This window comes from Pseudorasbora parva, chromosome 15 (assembly GCF_024679245.1).
Source record: "Pseudorasbora parva isolate DD20220531a chromosome 15, ASM2467924v1, whole genome shotgun sequence".
NCBI lineage: Eukaryota > Metazoa > Chordata > Actinopteri > Cypriniformes > Gobionidae > Pseudorasbora > Pseudorasbora parva.
In genome coordinates this window covers 9,329,847-9,348,507 of record NC_090186.1, presented here as the reverse complement: position 1 = coordinate 9,348,507, position 18,661 = coordinate 9,329,847, and the positions used below count along the sequence as shown (strand labels likewise).

The 18,661-nt window shown below is 39.1% G+C and overlaps 1 protein-coding gene across 1 annotated transcript; it reads right to left on the bottom strand.

The window, feature by feature from the left end:
* Positions 1 to 1,160: 1,160 nt before the first annotated feature.
* sgpp1a (sphingosine-1-phosphate phosphatase 1a) lies at positions 1,161 to 18,183 on the bottom strand. The gene is made up of 3 exons (XM_067417031.1): positions 17,211 to 18,183; positions 9,857 to 9,946; positions 1,161 to 4,269 (listed from the first exon to the last, which is right to left on the bottom strand). Exons 1-3 carry the CDS (start codon positions 17,919 to 17,921, stop codon positions 3,718 to 3,720), a joined length of 1,353 nt encoding a protein of 450 aa, XP_067273132.1. The 5' UTR covers positions 17,922 to 18,183; the 3' UTR covers positions 1,161 to 3,717.
* Positions 18,184 to 18,661: the final 478 nt, after the last annotated feature.

Below are 18,661 nucleotides of genomic sequence, written 5' to 3'. Positions count from 1 at the left end.
ACCTCCATTTCGATTACAGCTGAGTCTTCTTAAATAATGCCTGATGAGTTTGGAGAACACCTGACAAGAGATCAGAGATCATTCCTTCATCCAGAATCTCTCCAGATCCTTCAGACTCCAGCTCTTCTCTGCAGTTCATCACTCATTTTCTCTTGGGTTCAGGTCAGGGGACTGGGGTGGTCATGGCAGAAGCTTTATTTTGTGCTCAGTGACACATTTTTGTGTTGATTTTGGCATTTGTTTTGGATCATTGTCCTGATAGAATATCCAAACACAGTCAGTTATAAGATTTGAAGCAGTCAGATTTTAAAAAATGTATCTGTTGGTATTTGTTAAAATCCATAATGCCATGAATCTGAACAAGATGTTCAGGACCTCCATAAAAAAAAAATAGGCCCACGGCATTAAAGATCCAGCTGTATATTTAACCATGGGAATGGAATACGTTCATCCCTATTTGCACAAAATCCATCTGGTGGATTTGCTGCCAAAATTATTTTTTTAGTTTGATCTGACCACGTCGTGTCTGATAACTAAATATGCTGAACTTTTTTTTTGGACAAACAAGGATTAAACAACTTCCCAAACAACATGTGGTGATGTAGGTGCTGTTTGATACATTTTAGGCTTTCTGACCCCAAGACTCAACTAATCTCTGCAGTTCTCCGTCTGTGATCTTGGAGAGTCTTTGTCCACTCAAACTCTCCTCCTCTCGTGCATTAGGACGATATAGACACACGTCCTCTTCCAGGCAGATTCAGAACATCTTTAGTTGATTGAACTTCTTAATTATTGCCCCGATGGTGGAAATGGGGATTTTCAATGCTTTAGCTATTTTCTTACAGCCACTTTCTATGTGAAACTCAGCAATCTTTTGCTGCACATCAGAACTATTCTTTGGTCTTACTCATTGTGATGAATGATTAAGGGAATTTGGCCTTGGTTTCCTTATATTTATACTATTCATGCTCCTATCACCCTGGTGTGCTAAAATATGAATAGGGAATGTACGTTAGAGATATTTTACTCATAAAAAATTCTAGGGGTGCCAATAATTGTGGCCAACACGCATTCGATTTTTGCAATTGTTTTGAATAAAAGATCAAAAGGATAAACAATGCAGATTTATTTTTGACTTTGATCATATTTACATATGGTGCCAATAATTCTCCCCATGACTGTATACAAATAAGCAAGGTCCTGTAGCGCTCACACAGAGGGTTAAAATCAATACATCGTGTAGACCAATGTCCAATGACAAATTGAGAAAGAAGTGTGTATGCCTCTGAGCCTCAAGCACACTTATAAAGGGAAAACAAGTGCTACAAATAAGTGTCGTAAGGGCATTTAGTGGGTCCTAATAAAATGAAAACATTCTTCCCAAACAATGCTGTATTACATGCTGTGATGAATCTCGCAAAATGCTCAGTGTGATTGCTTTGTAATGAATTATTGAATAAAAACACTCCTTTCAGATGACAAGAACACAAACACACTCGTAATTTATACTAGTTTCTATTCACTGTCAATACAGAAAGTGGCAAGAGCATTGCAGACGAGGAATAGATTACAGTTACAGTACATTTGTGAGTTTAGATGACCATGAACGGGACTCAAAGATCAGTACAGGTAGGGTGTACAAGATTCATTCATTATGCATTTCCTTGTCTCATCTAGCCAGACACCACTTTAGCTCAGTGCACTGTAAAAAATAACTGTTGAAAACAGCTTATTCAGTTATGGCACATTTACCATATGCATAACTGAACACAATTGCACAACTGTTTCCTTTATTTATCCTTGTGCACAGGGAAATTGCTTAAAACTAACTTGTCACCATCAAAATACGTTACCAAAAACCTGATGATAAATTTCACATAATGCACATCGAAATAAAAAGTATACGTATCACACAAAAAAGGAAAAGGAAAAGATTTCAATTACATAACCAACCATGTCTTTTTGCAAATGAACATTAAAAGGAATGCGTAATGATATTTTGTATCATTTGCACCATCAAAACATCTTGTGCCTAGTTGGATGGTAAAGGTTTTTCCTGAAAACAAGGATGCAAGGCACTGGGGTTTCTGAGCAGTGAGCAATGAATGTATATCAGAGATCTGTTCTCAATGGCTTTGCAACATTTACTTGTGAAACTGAACACACTAATAAATTAACTGCAAGTACAGAGTACTAGTTCAATGACAGACACAACATACCAACTACCTAGGTTAATACTGACAACTTGGAATCTGAAATTACATACCATGCCTATAATCATATTTAAACGGTTAAAATTGAAAAAGAAAAAAAAGCAGGGAAGTTCAGTCGATCCATTAAAGCCACACTGAGTGCATTTCTGGAGGAACAAGGATTTCCATGTATTTTCTACAAGCTGTGGACAGCATTGGACAATCCAGATGTCTTTATAAATAAATAAAAATCACTTAAAATTATATAATCATTTTTTTTTTTTTTTTTTACATTTATGCATTTGGCAGACGCTTTTATCCAAAGCGACTTACATTGCATTTTAAGGTGCACATTTTACATTTTTGTCAGTTCTTGCTTTCCCTGGGAATCGAACCCATGACCTTGGCGTTGAAATCACATCTTTTTTAATGATATAATGAAAGTGAATGGGGTCTTAAAATACAGACAGAATGTTTTACAGGTGTGTGAGTGTGAATAAATCATTGCAGGAATTTACATTTTAGGTGAACTAATGAAATAAATTTTAAAATATGAAAAATGCAAAAGTCTAAATGTAATTATTTGTTTAAATTAAAATAGTACAATTAGCTTGAGAGTACTAAGCTATTCACTCCCTGCACAAATAATCTTACTCTCTGTAGTAATACTTAAAAGCATATCTGACATGTATAAATAATATACTGACAACGACAGAGTGTTAAGAAAGATATGTGGCAATCGTATTCGGAGCGGTCTTTTCCTAGCTGGGGTTTCAGAGCAACACATCCACAGGAAGTTCGTGTATACAGCATTCATACTGACAGGAAGTTCCCTCCCCTCATTCTCTCAATGCATTACCGCATATTGTGAGGCCTGAGTTCAACCCGTTTTTAGATAAGAACAGAACTTTCTACACCTCTGCAAATCTGGAGTGTCTTTCCTGAACATTTAGGTCCACAGCTCTGTTCGGGAATGGATCCACAGGAGAAAAAACAAGCCCTAGGATAAAAATAAAATGTAAATTGTTATGAGAGCGAGCCCTTGAGGGATAACCATGACAAGGATTCAAAAGTCTGACAAGGATGGACACTCAGGTTAGTTCATTCCCAAAGGATGAAAACAGATGAGAAGGATCGTAGACTGAGAAAAAGTCTGTATATAGCGAGAAAACATTCCTGCGTATTAAGTTCAGGATGGGTGGGTGTCCTTTAGCTGAGAAACCACTGAAGACAAATGCAGGAAACATTTGAGACCTTTCTGAGATAGAATGGCTATATGCATCCCTGTTAGAGGCTCAGGAGCTTTGAACAGGTCCTCTGATGATCGCATGCACTCCCTTTCATGAAAAACAGCGGATTGATCTCCCACCGATGGGAACAAATGCGCCTAAAAACCCTGCTTAAATTGATCAGATTAATAAAATCAATAAACAAAACGAGTGAAATAAATTAGCATGGAAATGGAGCTGGTGAAATTATCAACATCATTCACATTTGCCAAAAGGCTTTTCCAAGTTTGGGTTATTCAGGCTAAGCCAAGGAAGCTAAAGAGAAGTGGAACCAGGAAAACACAGCAGTAGGCCACTGTGCCGTAGACTATAAACCGATACGCAAGTTCCACTTGCGCGTGTTGTCTAGCCATCCGCACGTCATCCGAAGGCACGCCGAAGATCTTGCACGCCATTGGGATCGCCACCACTTTCATGGCAGCCCTGACGGCCAGAAGCACCGCCACTCCCACCAGGAGCCGCATGATTGAGCGGCCCAAAAGGGCCCCGTCGATCAGGGGCAGGACGAGCGGTAGAGCTTCTTCAGGAGGATCTGGCAGCAGGCCGAGTTGGTGGTTGAGACGGGATGCCAACGCGGCTCCGGCAGCTGTGGCCAACGCCTGGGCCGTGTCGCCTCGGGAGGTGCTCCATGAGTCCAGCGAGAAGGCCACCAAGCTGAAGCCAACGTGCACAAGCAGGACGACCAGAGGAGCGTAGCTGTGGGACAGGTAGAACGTGTCAATGTCATCCAGTAGAGGGTGAAGAACCGCCAGGATGAGCACACTGTAGAGGAAGCCTGTGATCACCTCCTGTAAAGATGAAGGCACAGAGTTATTAAACAGGTCCTTGGGTTTCGATACAAATTATAAATGTTATTCTGATTGTGTTGACACATGGAGCCTGGGAAAACCCAGACAACTTCTGGCAAATTTAGATTTGCTCTGCAAGTAGTCTGGCAAAGAGCTCATTCAAACCCATTTCTAATCCGTGGAAATCGTGGCACCAATTAGAAACGTTGGGACGGGCTTTACACGATGACGACAGCGCAGCAACGGTGAAGCAGATTTTATACATTAGAAAGATGGATGCCGCCGTGGAACATCACGCGTTCGAATCAGCTATCGTGTCGGTTTTAAGTTTTTAAAACCCGAGCAAAGAACAAGACTCGGCTACCAGATGTGGATTACACCGGCTACTTTGATGAGGAGGATGGGGAGTGTGTGATCATGTGCTAACACCACACAGCAGCTCTGGATCTGGCCTTTCTGTGCTTATTTCCTCAGCCTAGATCTGGTAGTCATATAAAAATTGGAAATAAATAACTAGCGTAACTATGCTCAAGTCTAAAAAAATTCTAACACATCTGAAATGACTTTGAATAAAGTTAGTGATTTGGAAACACATTTTATTTTCAAAATATTTCAAATTGCGTTCCAATCGCAATACAAATGCCTTACAATGGGCAAATGCGATCAGAGCTTGAGGTTTTCTGTTCGACCGTCAATCCGAGATGATTTTCCAGACCATAACTATAGGCTAACTTGGAGCAATTTTTTTAATAAACTGGTATTTCTCATTTTTTATTACTACTGGCCCACCGAGCCAATGAAGGATAGTGAAAACAGGTGTGAGATTGCTTGATACAAATAACTCCACTTTTTAAATGTAATTGTTGACAATTTGGCACGATCTTAGGTTGTTTGCGGTTCTTCGAAGCTCATCCTGGATTTGCTGTCATAGCAACAGTTCCGTAAGATTATACCTGCTCAGGAGCCGGCTTATTTAATGTAAACAGGATTAGATTGCATCTGTTTAACCAGCCCAGTCCCAGTCACTGTTACTCTATTATAAGAGTTCCTTGCCAAACCAGGGGCAATAATTTAAAATAATAAAAAAATTCATTAAAAAATATAATAATATAGACTATACTATAAAGATATTATAGGAGTGGCTTGATGGAGCGCAGGAGATGCAGGTAACTTGATCTTGACCCGTAGGAAACTTTTATTAATGCTGTCATGTAACATATCTGTTTCCTTATAAAAGGTCCATAAAATCCGCCAGGTTTTTCGTCAGGTGTCTTTAATTATATGATGTCATTGCGTTGCTGTCTTGCCGCCAGCCAATCGCTGCATTGCTGATCGTGGTTTCGTTTATCGATGCATCTCCCATCTTCAGGGAACATAAGAACACACACGGTAATCTTAGACAATTTAATCCAATCTGCAAATTTGTTTCAATCATCCCAAATGTATTGAGCGAGGTACGAAGAACAGACCCCAGGACTCAGTTGTGTGCAGAATTAACTTAAACATTAATAGTTTACAACAATATTAATAATCCCAATTAATTATAATCCCAAAATAAAAAATTAATGTGAATTTATTAACTCTATAGTGAGCCAAAACAGACCTGAGAACAAGCAGAAAGAATATAGCATATATTGTAGATCTAATAATATTTTTTTTTTTAAATGATTTCGGTTTTACACTAACTTCTGCTTTATTTTGTGGGTGGCACACAAGTTCAAGCCCATGTTCAGGGCACTTCTCCACTTTGTGTGAGCTTTCACAAGTAGAAGACATCCAAAGTCTACCCTTGAGGCTTCCAGTTCATTTTTTCCTACACTGCAGTATTTATGAAAATTGGGTATTTATGAATCTTGCAATATTTAATGACTTTAATGATTTTTCACATTTTAAGTAAATTCTGACCTTGTAAATGCTTTGCAAAGGACAGTCATTATTTAATCAATCCTTTTTTCTTTTCTTTTTTTGCTCTCATTACCAACCTGTAAATGTTATTTTTTTCCTCTCCCTTTGAAACAAGAGATGAATTTGAAGAATTTTCTGGTCACTCTTTTCAATACAATAAAAAAAAAAATGAATGGCTGAAAATCTTCAAAAGGAAAGGTTAAAGTATCATAAAAGTCTAACTCATCTGCTGAAGAAATTAATACTTTCATTTAGGAAGTATGCATTGATTTGTTTAAAATTTACAGTAAAGTATTTTTTTTTAATCTTACCGATCCCAAACTTTTGAACAGAAGTGTACCAGCACCTTTTAAATCAGTTCTGTTTAGTGAATCTAAGACAGATCCAGACTCACATGAACTCACATGAACCAGATGAACCAGATCCAGACTCACATGAACTCACATGAACCGGTCACAGTATGACGATTTAAATGTCAGTCTTTTTGTTACACAAAGCATACAGCACTTTTATGATAATTTTTGCCTTGTATTTGCTTGACAGCCCCAGTTTCATTATAAAGAAATGATACAGCGTTCTGCAAATTTTTTGTCCTTCACAGAAGAAAATAAGTCGAAAGGGTTTGGAAAGATATGAGGTAGTTCAGTAAAGTTCAGTAAAATAGTTTCCCAGTCGCCTGATCTGATGCGGTGCATGTTTCAAGGTAAACAGAAGATTAGAGACTGACTTTGGACACTTCACGATAACACTACGATCTGAACGTCTTTATGTGATACACTAATGCTGATATGTACTTAAAATGGGTTAAAGGTTAAAGGAACCTGCAGAATCTGCATAATGAACTCTCCCTTCAAAGATTGCAGATACTTAGATCTGACAGATGTGTAGCCTGTCAGACCAGTCCATACACTGCACGCCAAAAGACTCTAATTCTTTCCAGACCAGCACAGTCTCTCATTGTGCATGTTCCCACTGTCCTCCTGCTCTAGCCCTTCCCTCAGTCACTCTTTTTAAGTTAGAGGGCTGAATGGGTGCTGAAAAGATCCAAGCTCTCCTTGAGACTTTCTTTCGTAATCCGTTCAACCAAAGCCTTCTGATCACAGGATTTTCAGTCCTAAGCTGTCAAACAGCCCATCAGGGGCTCAGCAATAATGATTTTTCAATTCTGGCTTGGTTGGTCCACTAGTTCAGATTTTATATTTTTATACATTTTCACACAAATAAGATGAGTATTTACGCTAAATTTCATGTTTCAATTCAGCGTAAGTTGTTCAAACAAAACAGCCCTGACCCGTCAAGGCATGGAGACCCCTGAAGGTGTGCTGTGGTATCTGCCACAATGTTAGCAGCAGATCCTTAAAGTCATGAAAGTTGTAAGGTTGGGCCTCTATAGGATCTGACTTGTTTGTTCAGCACATCTCACAGATGCTCGATTGGATTGAGATCTGGGGAATTTGGAGGCCAAGTCAACACCTCAAACTAGTTTTGCTCCTCAGACCATTCCTGAATCTTTTTTGCTTTGGGGCAGGGCGCACTATCTGCTAAAAGAGGCCACAGCCACCAGGAAATACTGTTTCATGAAAGGGTGTACATGGTCAGCAACAATGTTTAAGTAGGTGGTACATGTCAAAGTAACATCCACATGGATGGCAGGACCCATGGGTTTCCCAGCAGAATATTGCCCAAAGCATCACAATGCCTTAGCCGGCTTGCCTTCTTCCCATAGTGCATCCTGGTGCCATGTGTTCCCCAGGTAAGCGATGCACAGTTGCACATGCACCCAGCCATCCACGTGATGTAAAAGAAAACTTAATTCATCTGACCAGGCCACCTTCTCCAATTGTTTCGTGGTCCAGTTCTAAAGCTCACATGCCCACTGTTGGTGCTTTCGGTGGTGGACAGGGTCACCCTGACTGGTCTTCAGCTATGCAGCCCCATACACAACAAACTGTGATGCACTGTATATTCTGATACCTTTCTATCAGAACTAGCATTTACTTTTTTGAGCAACTTCAGCTACAGTAGCTCGCCTGTTTGATCGGGCAACTTGGACCAGTCTTCGCTCCCCACGTCCATCAATGAGCCGTGGCAGCCCATGACCATGTCACCAGTTCACCACTGTTCCTTCCTTGGACCACTTTTGATAGATACTGACCACTGCAGACAGGAACACGCCACAAGAGCTGCAGGTTTGGAGAGGCTCTGACCCAGTCGTCTAGCCATCATAATTTGGCCCTTGTCAATGTTTATCTGCTGAACTCCCGACGGCTGCGCAGTTCCGCCTGACAATGAACATGGGCTGACATGCAAATGTTGGGGGCGTACATATTAAGGATCTCAGCAATTGCATCACAGTTTGGCTTTATGTTAAAAATAGCCTGTTTTTCCGTGGTGCTTTTCACAAACAAGATTTACATATGAAGGAGGAGTCAATGGTGTTTGAGACTTTATGTGATTACCATGTACTGAACTCTTGTTATTTCACTATGGCAAGGTTAATTCAATTTTTCATTCTAGGGCACCTTTAAGGATTACTTGTCGTTATGAACTTTTTTAAAATGTCAAAGTTCTGGAAGGAAGTTCAAAAAATTCTCATTGATGTTTGTTAGCTGGATAATTTTGACTTGGCATCCATAAATCAGCACATTTTGCAACAATGTTTACACATTTGAAAAAAAAATAAAAAAATTGTGTGTGATCAGTTAACAAAAGTTAGTGGCGATGGTGGACCAGCCAAAAGGGCAAATTACATTTCTGTTAAACGTCCACTTTCAAAATGGCCACAGGTGATAAAAATATCCTTAATGTTAAGCTCCATTTCAAAGACTTTAGTGGATTAAACTGTTCCCAAAATATTCACACAGTACATGATCTAGACTTCTTAAATCATTGGGTGTGCAGATTTCCACAGAGATGATTCAGCCACCTTCCTCAAGAGCACAGCATTAAAATAACAAGGTTCCCATCGCCTAGGCAACCAGCATCTGCTTTCTAAATCTGTCAGCTCTCACCAACAGATAAAGACACACAGCCTTTATTAGAAATAACAGTTGTGCGAAGTTTGTTGTAATCGCTACTGTATGTGAAACCTGCAGAAATCATGACTAATACAAAGCGTGTCGATCTTGATGACTAAAGCAAAGCTTGTGTTCCGAGCTGTCTACACATCAAAATGTAAATGATCACCATTGGCTCATACAAGCCCAAGGGAACTAATTATCCAATCAGAGATCTTCTGTGAGGAAAAGCGTGGAAAACAGACAGGCATTCGAAGATCAGAAGATACTGAGTCAGCCGTGATGACTCACTGATTTTCTTCATTTCAGGGGCTCTACTGACAGGAGAGGGTTGCAAAGACTGAAGCAGCATATATTAGGCTTATTCTTGAACTATTACCAAAACCTTAGTCACGAAGCTGCTGGAAAGTTGCTCAACCTCAAAAGCTGTGGAGAGAGCAAATTATATAGTGGACAGCTCAGCTGAAGGTGCCTGAATTACATAAAACATATTAAGATGCTCTGAATAACCATCACACACTTACCATAGCTTTTAAGGGGAAAGTTTATCCAAAATGTTTAATTCTGTCATAATTTACTTACTTTCCCTCATGTTGTTCCAAAACCTATGACTGTTCTTTTTAGGCAATAAGACAGAATGATTAAATGTGATGAAAACTACTCACCAGGACAGAGTGCATGCCCATATAAATCCTGCTGATGCACACAAGGACACTCCAGAAGAGAGCGACGCTCAGTCCAATCATGAACGGGTACTGTTGAACACAGAGAGGAAAGACTTAAGAGGGAACTACAGTTCAATAGGCAGTAAGGTCATTTCATCACAGTAAAAAAACAAAACAATCTAAATTATTTTACATGGTGTAAAAGAAATATTTTAGCAATGAAATATAAAAGTGTTTCAATGTAAATTTCCAACACAGTGCACATTGTACACTACTGTTCAAAGGGTTGGGGTCAGAAAAATCCCTGATTTACTTCAAGTGAAAACAACAACAAAAAACTGATGTAACGTTATTTTGGACAAAAGCAGGCTGAAACGAAGTTTGTTTGGAGTTCGAAACAGCTTGCCAAATCGAATTTTCATGAAAAACTTGTTTCGCCTGGAAAACCCCTACGTACTACCATTGGCCCATGACGATTACTTAGGTAGGTGAACGTGGAGGCTCCGCCTTCTTTCATGTGAACATTTTTCTAGTTCATTTGGCCTGTTCAGTCAAGCGAGATCAGATATCTGTGAGTGAAAACATGAAAAATTAGTGTGTTACTATTATATTATATTAAATTAATTATATGTTATATATTATATTAGAGTGCCTTGCGAAAGTATTCGGCCCCCTTGAACTTTGCGACCTTTTGCCACATTTCAGGCTTCAAACATAATGATATGAGAGAATTTTTTGGTGAAAAATCAACAAGTGGGACACAATCATGAAGTGGAACGAAATTTATTGGATATTTCAAACTTTTTTTCAAACAAATCAAAAACTGAAACATTGGGCGTGCAAACTTATTCGCCCCCCTTAAGTTAATACTTTGTAGCTCCACATTTTGCTGCGATTACAGCTGTAAGTCGCTTGGGGTATGTCTCTATCAGTTTTGCACAGTTGATAGAGACCGTTTTCAGTTTTTTCCACAGATTCTCGATTGGATTCAGGTCTGGACTTTGACTTGGCCATTCTAACACCTGGATATGTTTATTTTTGAACCATTCCATTGTAGATTTTGCTTTATGTTTTGTATCATTGTCTTGTTAGAAGACAAATCTCCGTCCCAGTCTCAGGTCTTTTGCAGACTCCATCAGGTTTTCTTCCAGAATGGTCCTGTATTTGGCTCCATCCATCTTCCCATCAATTTTAACCATCTTTCCTGTCCCTGCTGAAGAAAAGCAGGCCCAAACCATGATGCTGCCACCACCATGTTTGACAGTGGGGATGGTGTGTTCAGGGTGATGAGCTGTGTTGCTTTTACGCCAAACATAACGTTTTGCATTGTTGTCAAAAAGTTCAATTTTGGTTTCATCTGACCAGCGCACCTTCTTCCACATGTTTGGTGTGTCTCCCAGGTGGCTTGTGGCAAACTTTAAACTACACTTTTTATGGATATCTTTAAGAAATGTCTTTCTTCTTGCCACTCTTCCATAAAGGCCAGATTTGTGTAATATACAACTGATTGTTGTCCTATGGACAGAGTCTCCTACCTCAGCTGTAGATCTCTGCAGTTCATCCAGAGTGATCATGGGCCTCTTGGCTGCATCTCTGATCAGTCTTCTCCTTGTATGAGCTGAAAGTTAGAGGGACGGCCAGGTCTTGGTAGATTTGCAGTGGTCTGATACTCCTTCCATTTCAATATTATCGCTTGCACAGTGCTCCTTGGGATGTTTAAAGCTTGGGAAATCTTTTTGTACCCAAATCCGGCTTTAAACTTCTCCACAACAGTATCTCGGACCTGCCTGGTGTGTTCCTTGTTCTTCATGATGCTCTCTGCACTTTAAACGGACCTCTGAGACTATCACAGTGCAGGTGCATTTATACGGAGACTTGATTACACACAGGTGGATTCTATTTATCATCATTAGTCATTTAGGTCAACATTGGATCATTCAGAGATCCTCACTGAACTTCTGGAGAGAGTTTGCTGCACTGAAAGTAAAATCAGTGTAAATCAGAATAATTTTTCACACCCAATTTTTCAGTTTTTGATTTGTTAAAAAAGTTCCACTTCATGATTGTGTCCCACTTGTTGATTCGTCACAAAAAAATACAGTTTTATATCTTTATGTTTGAAGCCTGAAATGTGGCAAAAGGTCGCAAAGTTCAAGGGGGCCGAATACTTTCGCAAGGCACTGTATATTATATTATATTATAATTCAATTCAAAACCTTAATCAATATTTATCTTCCTATATTATTATAATGATTCTTTCCAGTTATGATTTTGCTTTTATTTCTTGTTTTCTAATGTGTGTATTTGGTCTCTGAGGAGTGACTGAGGGTCACTGGGTCTGGCCTAGAGATGTGTGATGTGTCACTAAACACTTGCAAAAAGGTGTCGTGTTTGGATTTTTGAGGCATCACACACACCCCTAACATGTCAGGAGTGCAGAAATAGTGTTTGCTCACTTAGCCTGGCTTCCAGATATGAAATATGGATTTGTATTTTATTTAATTTATTATATTTTATTCCGTTTATATTTCCTTTTACTGAAACACTAAAGAGTCAAGATGAATATAACCTATATTATTGTCTGTACCTCTCACTGAGAGAAAGCACATGTTATCAGTATGTTTTGGTTAGAACTTGGAGAGACCGTGTATGTGCGCAATATTATATGTTACAGATCAGTGTTGAGAATGGTGTACAATGGGCACCCTAAGAGATGGGTGGACTTGTTGGTCTGGGCAAACTGGCGCCTGCTCCAGATCTGGAAGGTCACTATGGGCCTAATTCCGGGGTGAAAGCATCAACAAGTGACACGCCTAGGGACACATGCATCAGATTAACTGACAATGTGTGGAAATTCTACCATGACTATTCATTTTCTCTAAGCCAATCAGAACATCCACATTGCAGTAATGACGTGGATAGACCTTGAAAACAGAATAACTGTTGGGACAATTGTATGTACAATAGGGCGAGGCAACGAAATCGTGAGAGAGGGAGCGCGGCCTACGAACTACTTGTGAGACTTGAAGCTGGCTTCTGCTTTTGAAATTGCAAACTATTCTTAAGTAAATTTTAATTTTAGTTATTTACACTCCTGACTCTTGGTCTTCAATTTTCACTGCTGGTCTTGGGTCATAAGCTGTTAAACCCTAACAGTTTATTGCCTGTTATGCCCAAAATAAAAGAGACTAGGAACAACCCTTTTGAACCATGCACCTGGTGCGGTAATGATTTTTTCCGTCGTTAAACTAGCAAAAATTAAGAAATCTATTGTATAAAGTGATATAAATAAACGTGACGTGACGTGACTTTACTGGAGTGCCATAGAGCTCCTGCAAACATCTGCATCGCTATGATCAAATGCTTTTCTTATGTTTTATTAAAATGCTAAATTTTGTTGTGTTTTGTTATTGAGAGGAAAGCGTGCAGCACATATTCACATATTCATTAACTTTAGCTCTCAGTCTCAGCAGTGTAGGCGGCGACATATATCTGATAACAGTATATCGCTGTGCTCACGTATTTCGAACTTCGTTTTACCACTAAATAAACTTCACCATCAGGATATCGGGGCCTTAAGACTTTATAAAAAGGACATCACAGGAATAAATTACATTTTAAAATATACTCAAAAGAGAAAAGGTTATTTTAAATTGTAATGATATTTCACAATATTACTGTTTTTAAGCAAATAAATGCAGCCTTAGCGAGCATAAGAGAAATTAAAAAAAATATTAATTATCTTACTGACCCCTAACTTTTGAACAGGTGTTCTCCTACTGTCCAAAACAGATTTAACTCATTTTGTGACAGACATTTTGGCTTTCTCAGACATGTGAGCATAGAATGCCCATGCATAAATCTGGCCCTGCATATGTAGTTTACATGATAAAAGTAATCGTAAAGTTAAGATATATTTATAGTCTAGTTTTCTGCTTACATGTGCGGTGTCAGACAGGCATTAGTAAAGGACTAAACGCTTATAACTTACAGTACCTAATATGATCAACCTCAAATTAAGCAACAGTATCAGGACGGCCAAAGTTCCTGAAGAAACCAGCAGGCACTAGGGTTGCTGATCTGCAGAAAAGCTGGATTTCTCATCATTCAGACAACAGATCTATTCATTTTTGGCATTCGGCTGAACTTTTTCTCTGTGCTCATGCATTTATTCACTCCAGTAGTCTGGGCAATATACCAGTACCTCCCACAAACCAATCAACATTGACCATGTGAAAAATTTGAGCTGACTTGACCTCACTGGTTCTCATCTGCAACTTCCAAAATAAATTTTAATTCAAATCTTCAGCTTCCTTAAAAAAAATAAAGAAATCTCTATTACCATTTAAGTACAATGTTTGTACAAACGTAAGCACAAACATGAATACAAAACCGTTAGTTTGGCATTGGCAAAATGTTATCATCTGCAGAAAATACAACGGTGAATGAATAGGAAACATGTTTGAGGCTATTGTTTCTTGTTTCCTATTTAAGAGGATATGAAAGCAAGAAAATAAACTATAGAGACTGTTCCGGTTTGTGTTCAGATGGATAAAACGTCGGTCTTCAGTAGGTACACAGCACATTTTCTTCAGACTTCAGAGGATGATCATTATGAAAATCTATCAAAAGCAAGAAACTGTAAAAAGCTTTCTACTAAACACGATCAAATATCTGGCATATACAACAGACGTATGAAAAAGAGTTATCATAAGCAATAGCATAACCTCTTCTGACTATATGCTAATTGTTGAATGTAATGATTTGTTTGACCAACACGCATATGATTAAGACAACCCAGCAGAGAAATCCATATTCATGAATCAGAGTGCACTGCACAGACCTTTAGTGCTTAAGTTACAAAGCCTGCTTATTTTGTAAAAAGATAATGATTAATGTCCTGTCTGGAAATTCATTCACTGGGAACCTCGATTTGCCAGATGAGTCAGTTCTACAAAAATATGGAAAAGTAAAAAAAATTCCCCTGAATGCAGTAGACTAAGGAAGGAGACAACTTTTGCGATCTGTAAATCAGTGTTTGAAGAAAACATTAACAATCATTCTAACATGTCAACTGCATGAACTTCCCAAAGCATGGACATATGGAAAGTAAAAACATATCACTTCCCCTTAAGAGAAACTGCTTATGTCAGTGTAATGCTGCAAATTGTGGCAAGTTTTGAGAACAAATCATTTAAATAAAGGCCCAGTCACATCAAGAATGCAGTGTGGATTTTGATTGGCTGTCATTTTTTTTATTAATAAGTGCTTCCAACAATATTGTTTCTCTGTGCAGTTGTTACAGATGTGGTGTAGATTCTACTATTCATTTATATTTAGAATGATTTTTAGAACTATTTAGAACTATATAAAGAACTTTATTGTTATTCTTTTAGTTATCATCCTTGTTATGAATTGGTCTTATGTCTTCGATTTTATGCTTGTATGAATCATATTTATTCAAGTTACAGAGCTTCTTATATAGGGATGGAGAGAAACTAATGTTAACTTAAACAATAAACATTTTAATAGCAAATTTAACCTAAGGATGATGAGCGGCTGGAATTGAACGTGTGTAGTACTGCAAAACACATGGTCCTGCCCTTAAAAGGGTTAAGGGGGATTGCAATATAAATTAGAACTTTTGGGTCAGGCATAATTCTGCCATTTCTATAAAATGGCAATAGAAAAATGACATATTTTGGGATGAGACTATTACACAACTCTCTTGAGGCTATCTCTAGTATCTCAGCAGCTGAGGTATGTATGATACGAGAACACCGCCGTATCAGCCTTTTTTACTGAGACACTGACAGGTTCACAAATTAATGCACTGCATTTAGAGACTATGCACTATGTGCTTTAATGCAGTAAAAACCAGTGGTGCATTTTAGAGCATTCCATTCATTCTTCAATAACGGTTACTAAAGGAATTAGCTTCAGAAAAATGATACATTAAAAGGTTTCAAGAAATCTTAAAAGGCTGGGCATCTGGATATTATTAGCTAGTGTTACCAGGTTGTTTTGATAATGAGGACAGATGTTCAGAAAGAATACAGCTCACCTAACACAGTACGGCATATCCTAACATGTACTCCATACAAAATTCACAAATAATGCCTATTCATTAAATACTTGCACGTTACATTCAGTTAGTCACTGGTGCTGCTTCTTTTGTCACTATTATCTATTCCATTGTAAGGAACAAGTTGAACATGTTTGCTAGAGTACTTCTATGGCTAAGGTATTACGTATTTATGCATTCCAATTTATGCTGTTACATATTCCAGCTTTACTAGCTCTATCCAGGGCCACCGGGAAAAAAAGGGGAGGGGTCAACCGGACCTTTTGTCCCAGGTCACAATTGTATCCCAAATCCTATACTAAATATTTTTCTTTTTTTACTTGTCATATGTAAAAGTCAAAATGTCATTACATATGATGAGTAAAAAAATAAAATAAAAATAAAAACTTTATTACACTTTATTCAACACTTTATTCAGCAATTTACATCAGAACACCAGTTCAACATTGGCCGACGGCGTTCACGTGAGCACACGGGAGCTGGCCAATTATGAGCCGGTGTTCTGATGTAGAACCCAGAAGTGCTGTACAGAAGTTAACACCGTAGGAGACTGATATGGCAGAGAAGAATTTGTAGAATAAAAAAATATTTAAAAAATAAATCACCATCTTCCAGAAGCGGCCGTACATGCGTTCGATGGCAAAAAAAGTGGAAACGTGGAGGATAGAGCAAAACAAAACGCCAGTCACAAATTTGAAGTCTACAATGAGAAGTTTTGTAGAAAGAAAGAAAATCAGAGGATTTCAATATAAGAAGAGCTATGTTATACATTGGGTCAGAGGTCACCCTTCTGAAGGGACTCAACTCTCTCGTGAACTTATGTATGACTGCTGCCAGTATCCAGTGATTATAGTTTATAAAGTTTTAAATACACAAATCCATCACTTCGCTTTAGAAGGCATGCAACCCCCCGGAGCTCTATGCATTACTTTTATGATGGATGGATGGATGGCAATATTCAATGCCATTACAAAGCTGAGAAGAGCCAGAGAGGATATTATTTAATATCTCTGATTGTGTTCGGCACTTTTGGGGGAAATATTTCTTTAACTAACGAAAACTAATGGGAGTGATAATGTATGATTTTATGTCCAGTGCCAGTAACAATGGAACAGTAGCAATGAATGAATTAAGGTATAAGTGACTAATTGAAAAAGATACTAATCACTAGGAATAAGTGCTAATGCATATTATGTAAACTAAAAATGTCAACTTTATAATTGCTTCACGTGGTTTTGTGTGTGAAAGTATAGGCTACTGTAACGTTACCTCCCACCGGCTGCATGTGAGCATGAACAGAGAGAAGGGCAGCGCGGTGCCGGTCATGGCATGTGTGGAGGGCATGCTGTACTCCGTATTGTAGAACACCTCCACTTTAACCACAGGAGGAGATGCAGGACGCCTCCACCGGACCAGGTCTTTCGTGGACTGACCGAAGAACAGCACCCAGGCCCACACCACGATGATCTGCCGGCTCACATAGGGGTCGACGTTCCACATCAAGAATGGGAAGAACACGATGAAAAACATCTCATTGCCCAGCTCGGTACCAATGGTGAAGAGATAGAAGAGAAACTTGTTCTCGATAATGAACTCCTGGCCAACATCACCAGTCAAAGAGTTCCTGCGTAAAGGCTTCACTCTGCCTTTTGGGTCCCTCTCGGTCTCTCGCTCCGAGGGTGCGTTGAAAGAAGCAGAGGGACATTCGTCCCGTTCAACATTTCCAGCGGTATTTAAACTTTTTCTCAACCTTTGGCCCGGGAGTCCTTGTGCTGAATCCCCACTAGCCGCGCGCTCTTCCTGACACTGCCCCACGCAAGCACCGTTGACCGCAAGCTTCGCCTCACTCTCGCCACCCTCGGTTGTTTTTTTAGGAAACGTCCCGCGGACGCCGCAAAACTGCTGGAATCTGGCGACATGGCAGGGATCCTGTAGGTATCGACAAAGGCAAACGAATCTGCGGAGCCCCTCGCTTGCCATGGTAAAACCGAAAGGGCTCTTACCCCGAATTAATATCAAACGCGCTGCTCGTGAGGTGATGTAAACACTAGCGCGTGCAAAGCTGCGCTAAACAATAGCAGATTATATTGTTCGGCGCATAGCCATAGCCTACACTCCTTACGTCTTCAAACCAAAAGAGCCATTGGTCAAGTAGAGTGGCTGGCTATTTGACTAGCTAGGAAGTACCCGTCCGTTATTAAACAGGGAGGGCGAGAGATGAGGAGGCATGTACGTAGTTGAAGGCGGGGACGCGCGCTAATGACGCATGGTAAGTCCCGGTCATTCTCAATTACGGTCAGCACAGCAGACGATATTAATAATACATTGTAATAATAACTAGCATGAAACTGATAGATCTCAAAATTAGGTCAAATGAGACTCATCAATTAATCAGGAACGATATGAGTCCGAATAATAAATCGTCCTCAGTTGTCTACTACGCGTAATATATTCATTGGATATTGACGTGTTTGGTGTAATTTTCAAATGTAAATCATCGAACTGGACGACATTTCTGAAACAGCTTGTTTGTACATTTTTACGTGGTACCTGTTACTTTTCTCTACGCTGGTCAGGCCCCACCAATCATCACACTCGTTTGTAAATAGCCTAAGCATTTTGTAGGCATTGCTTTATTTGTACGAATAATGGAAAAATACTCTCTTAAAATGATTCTTTGCATCAGACTCAGAGACAAAACCGTCAAATAAGATTTGATT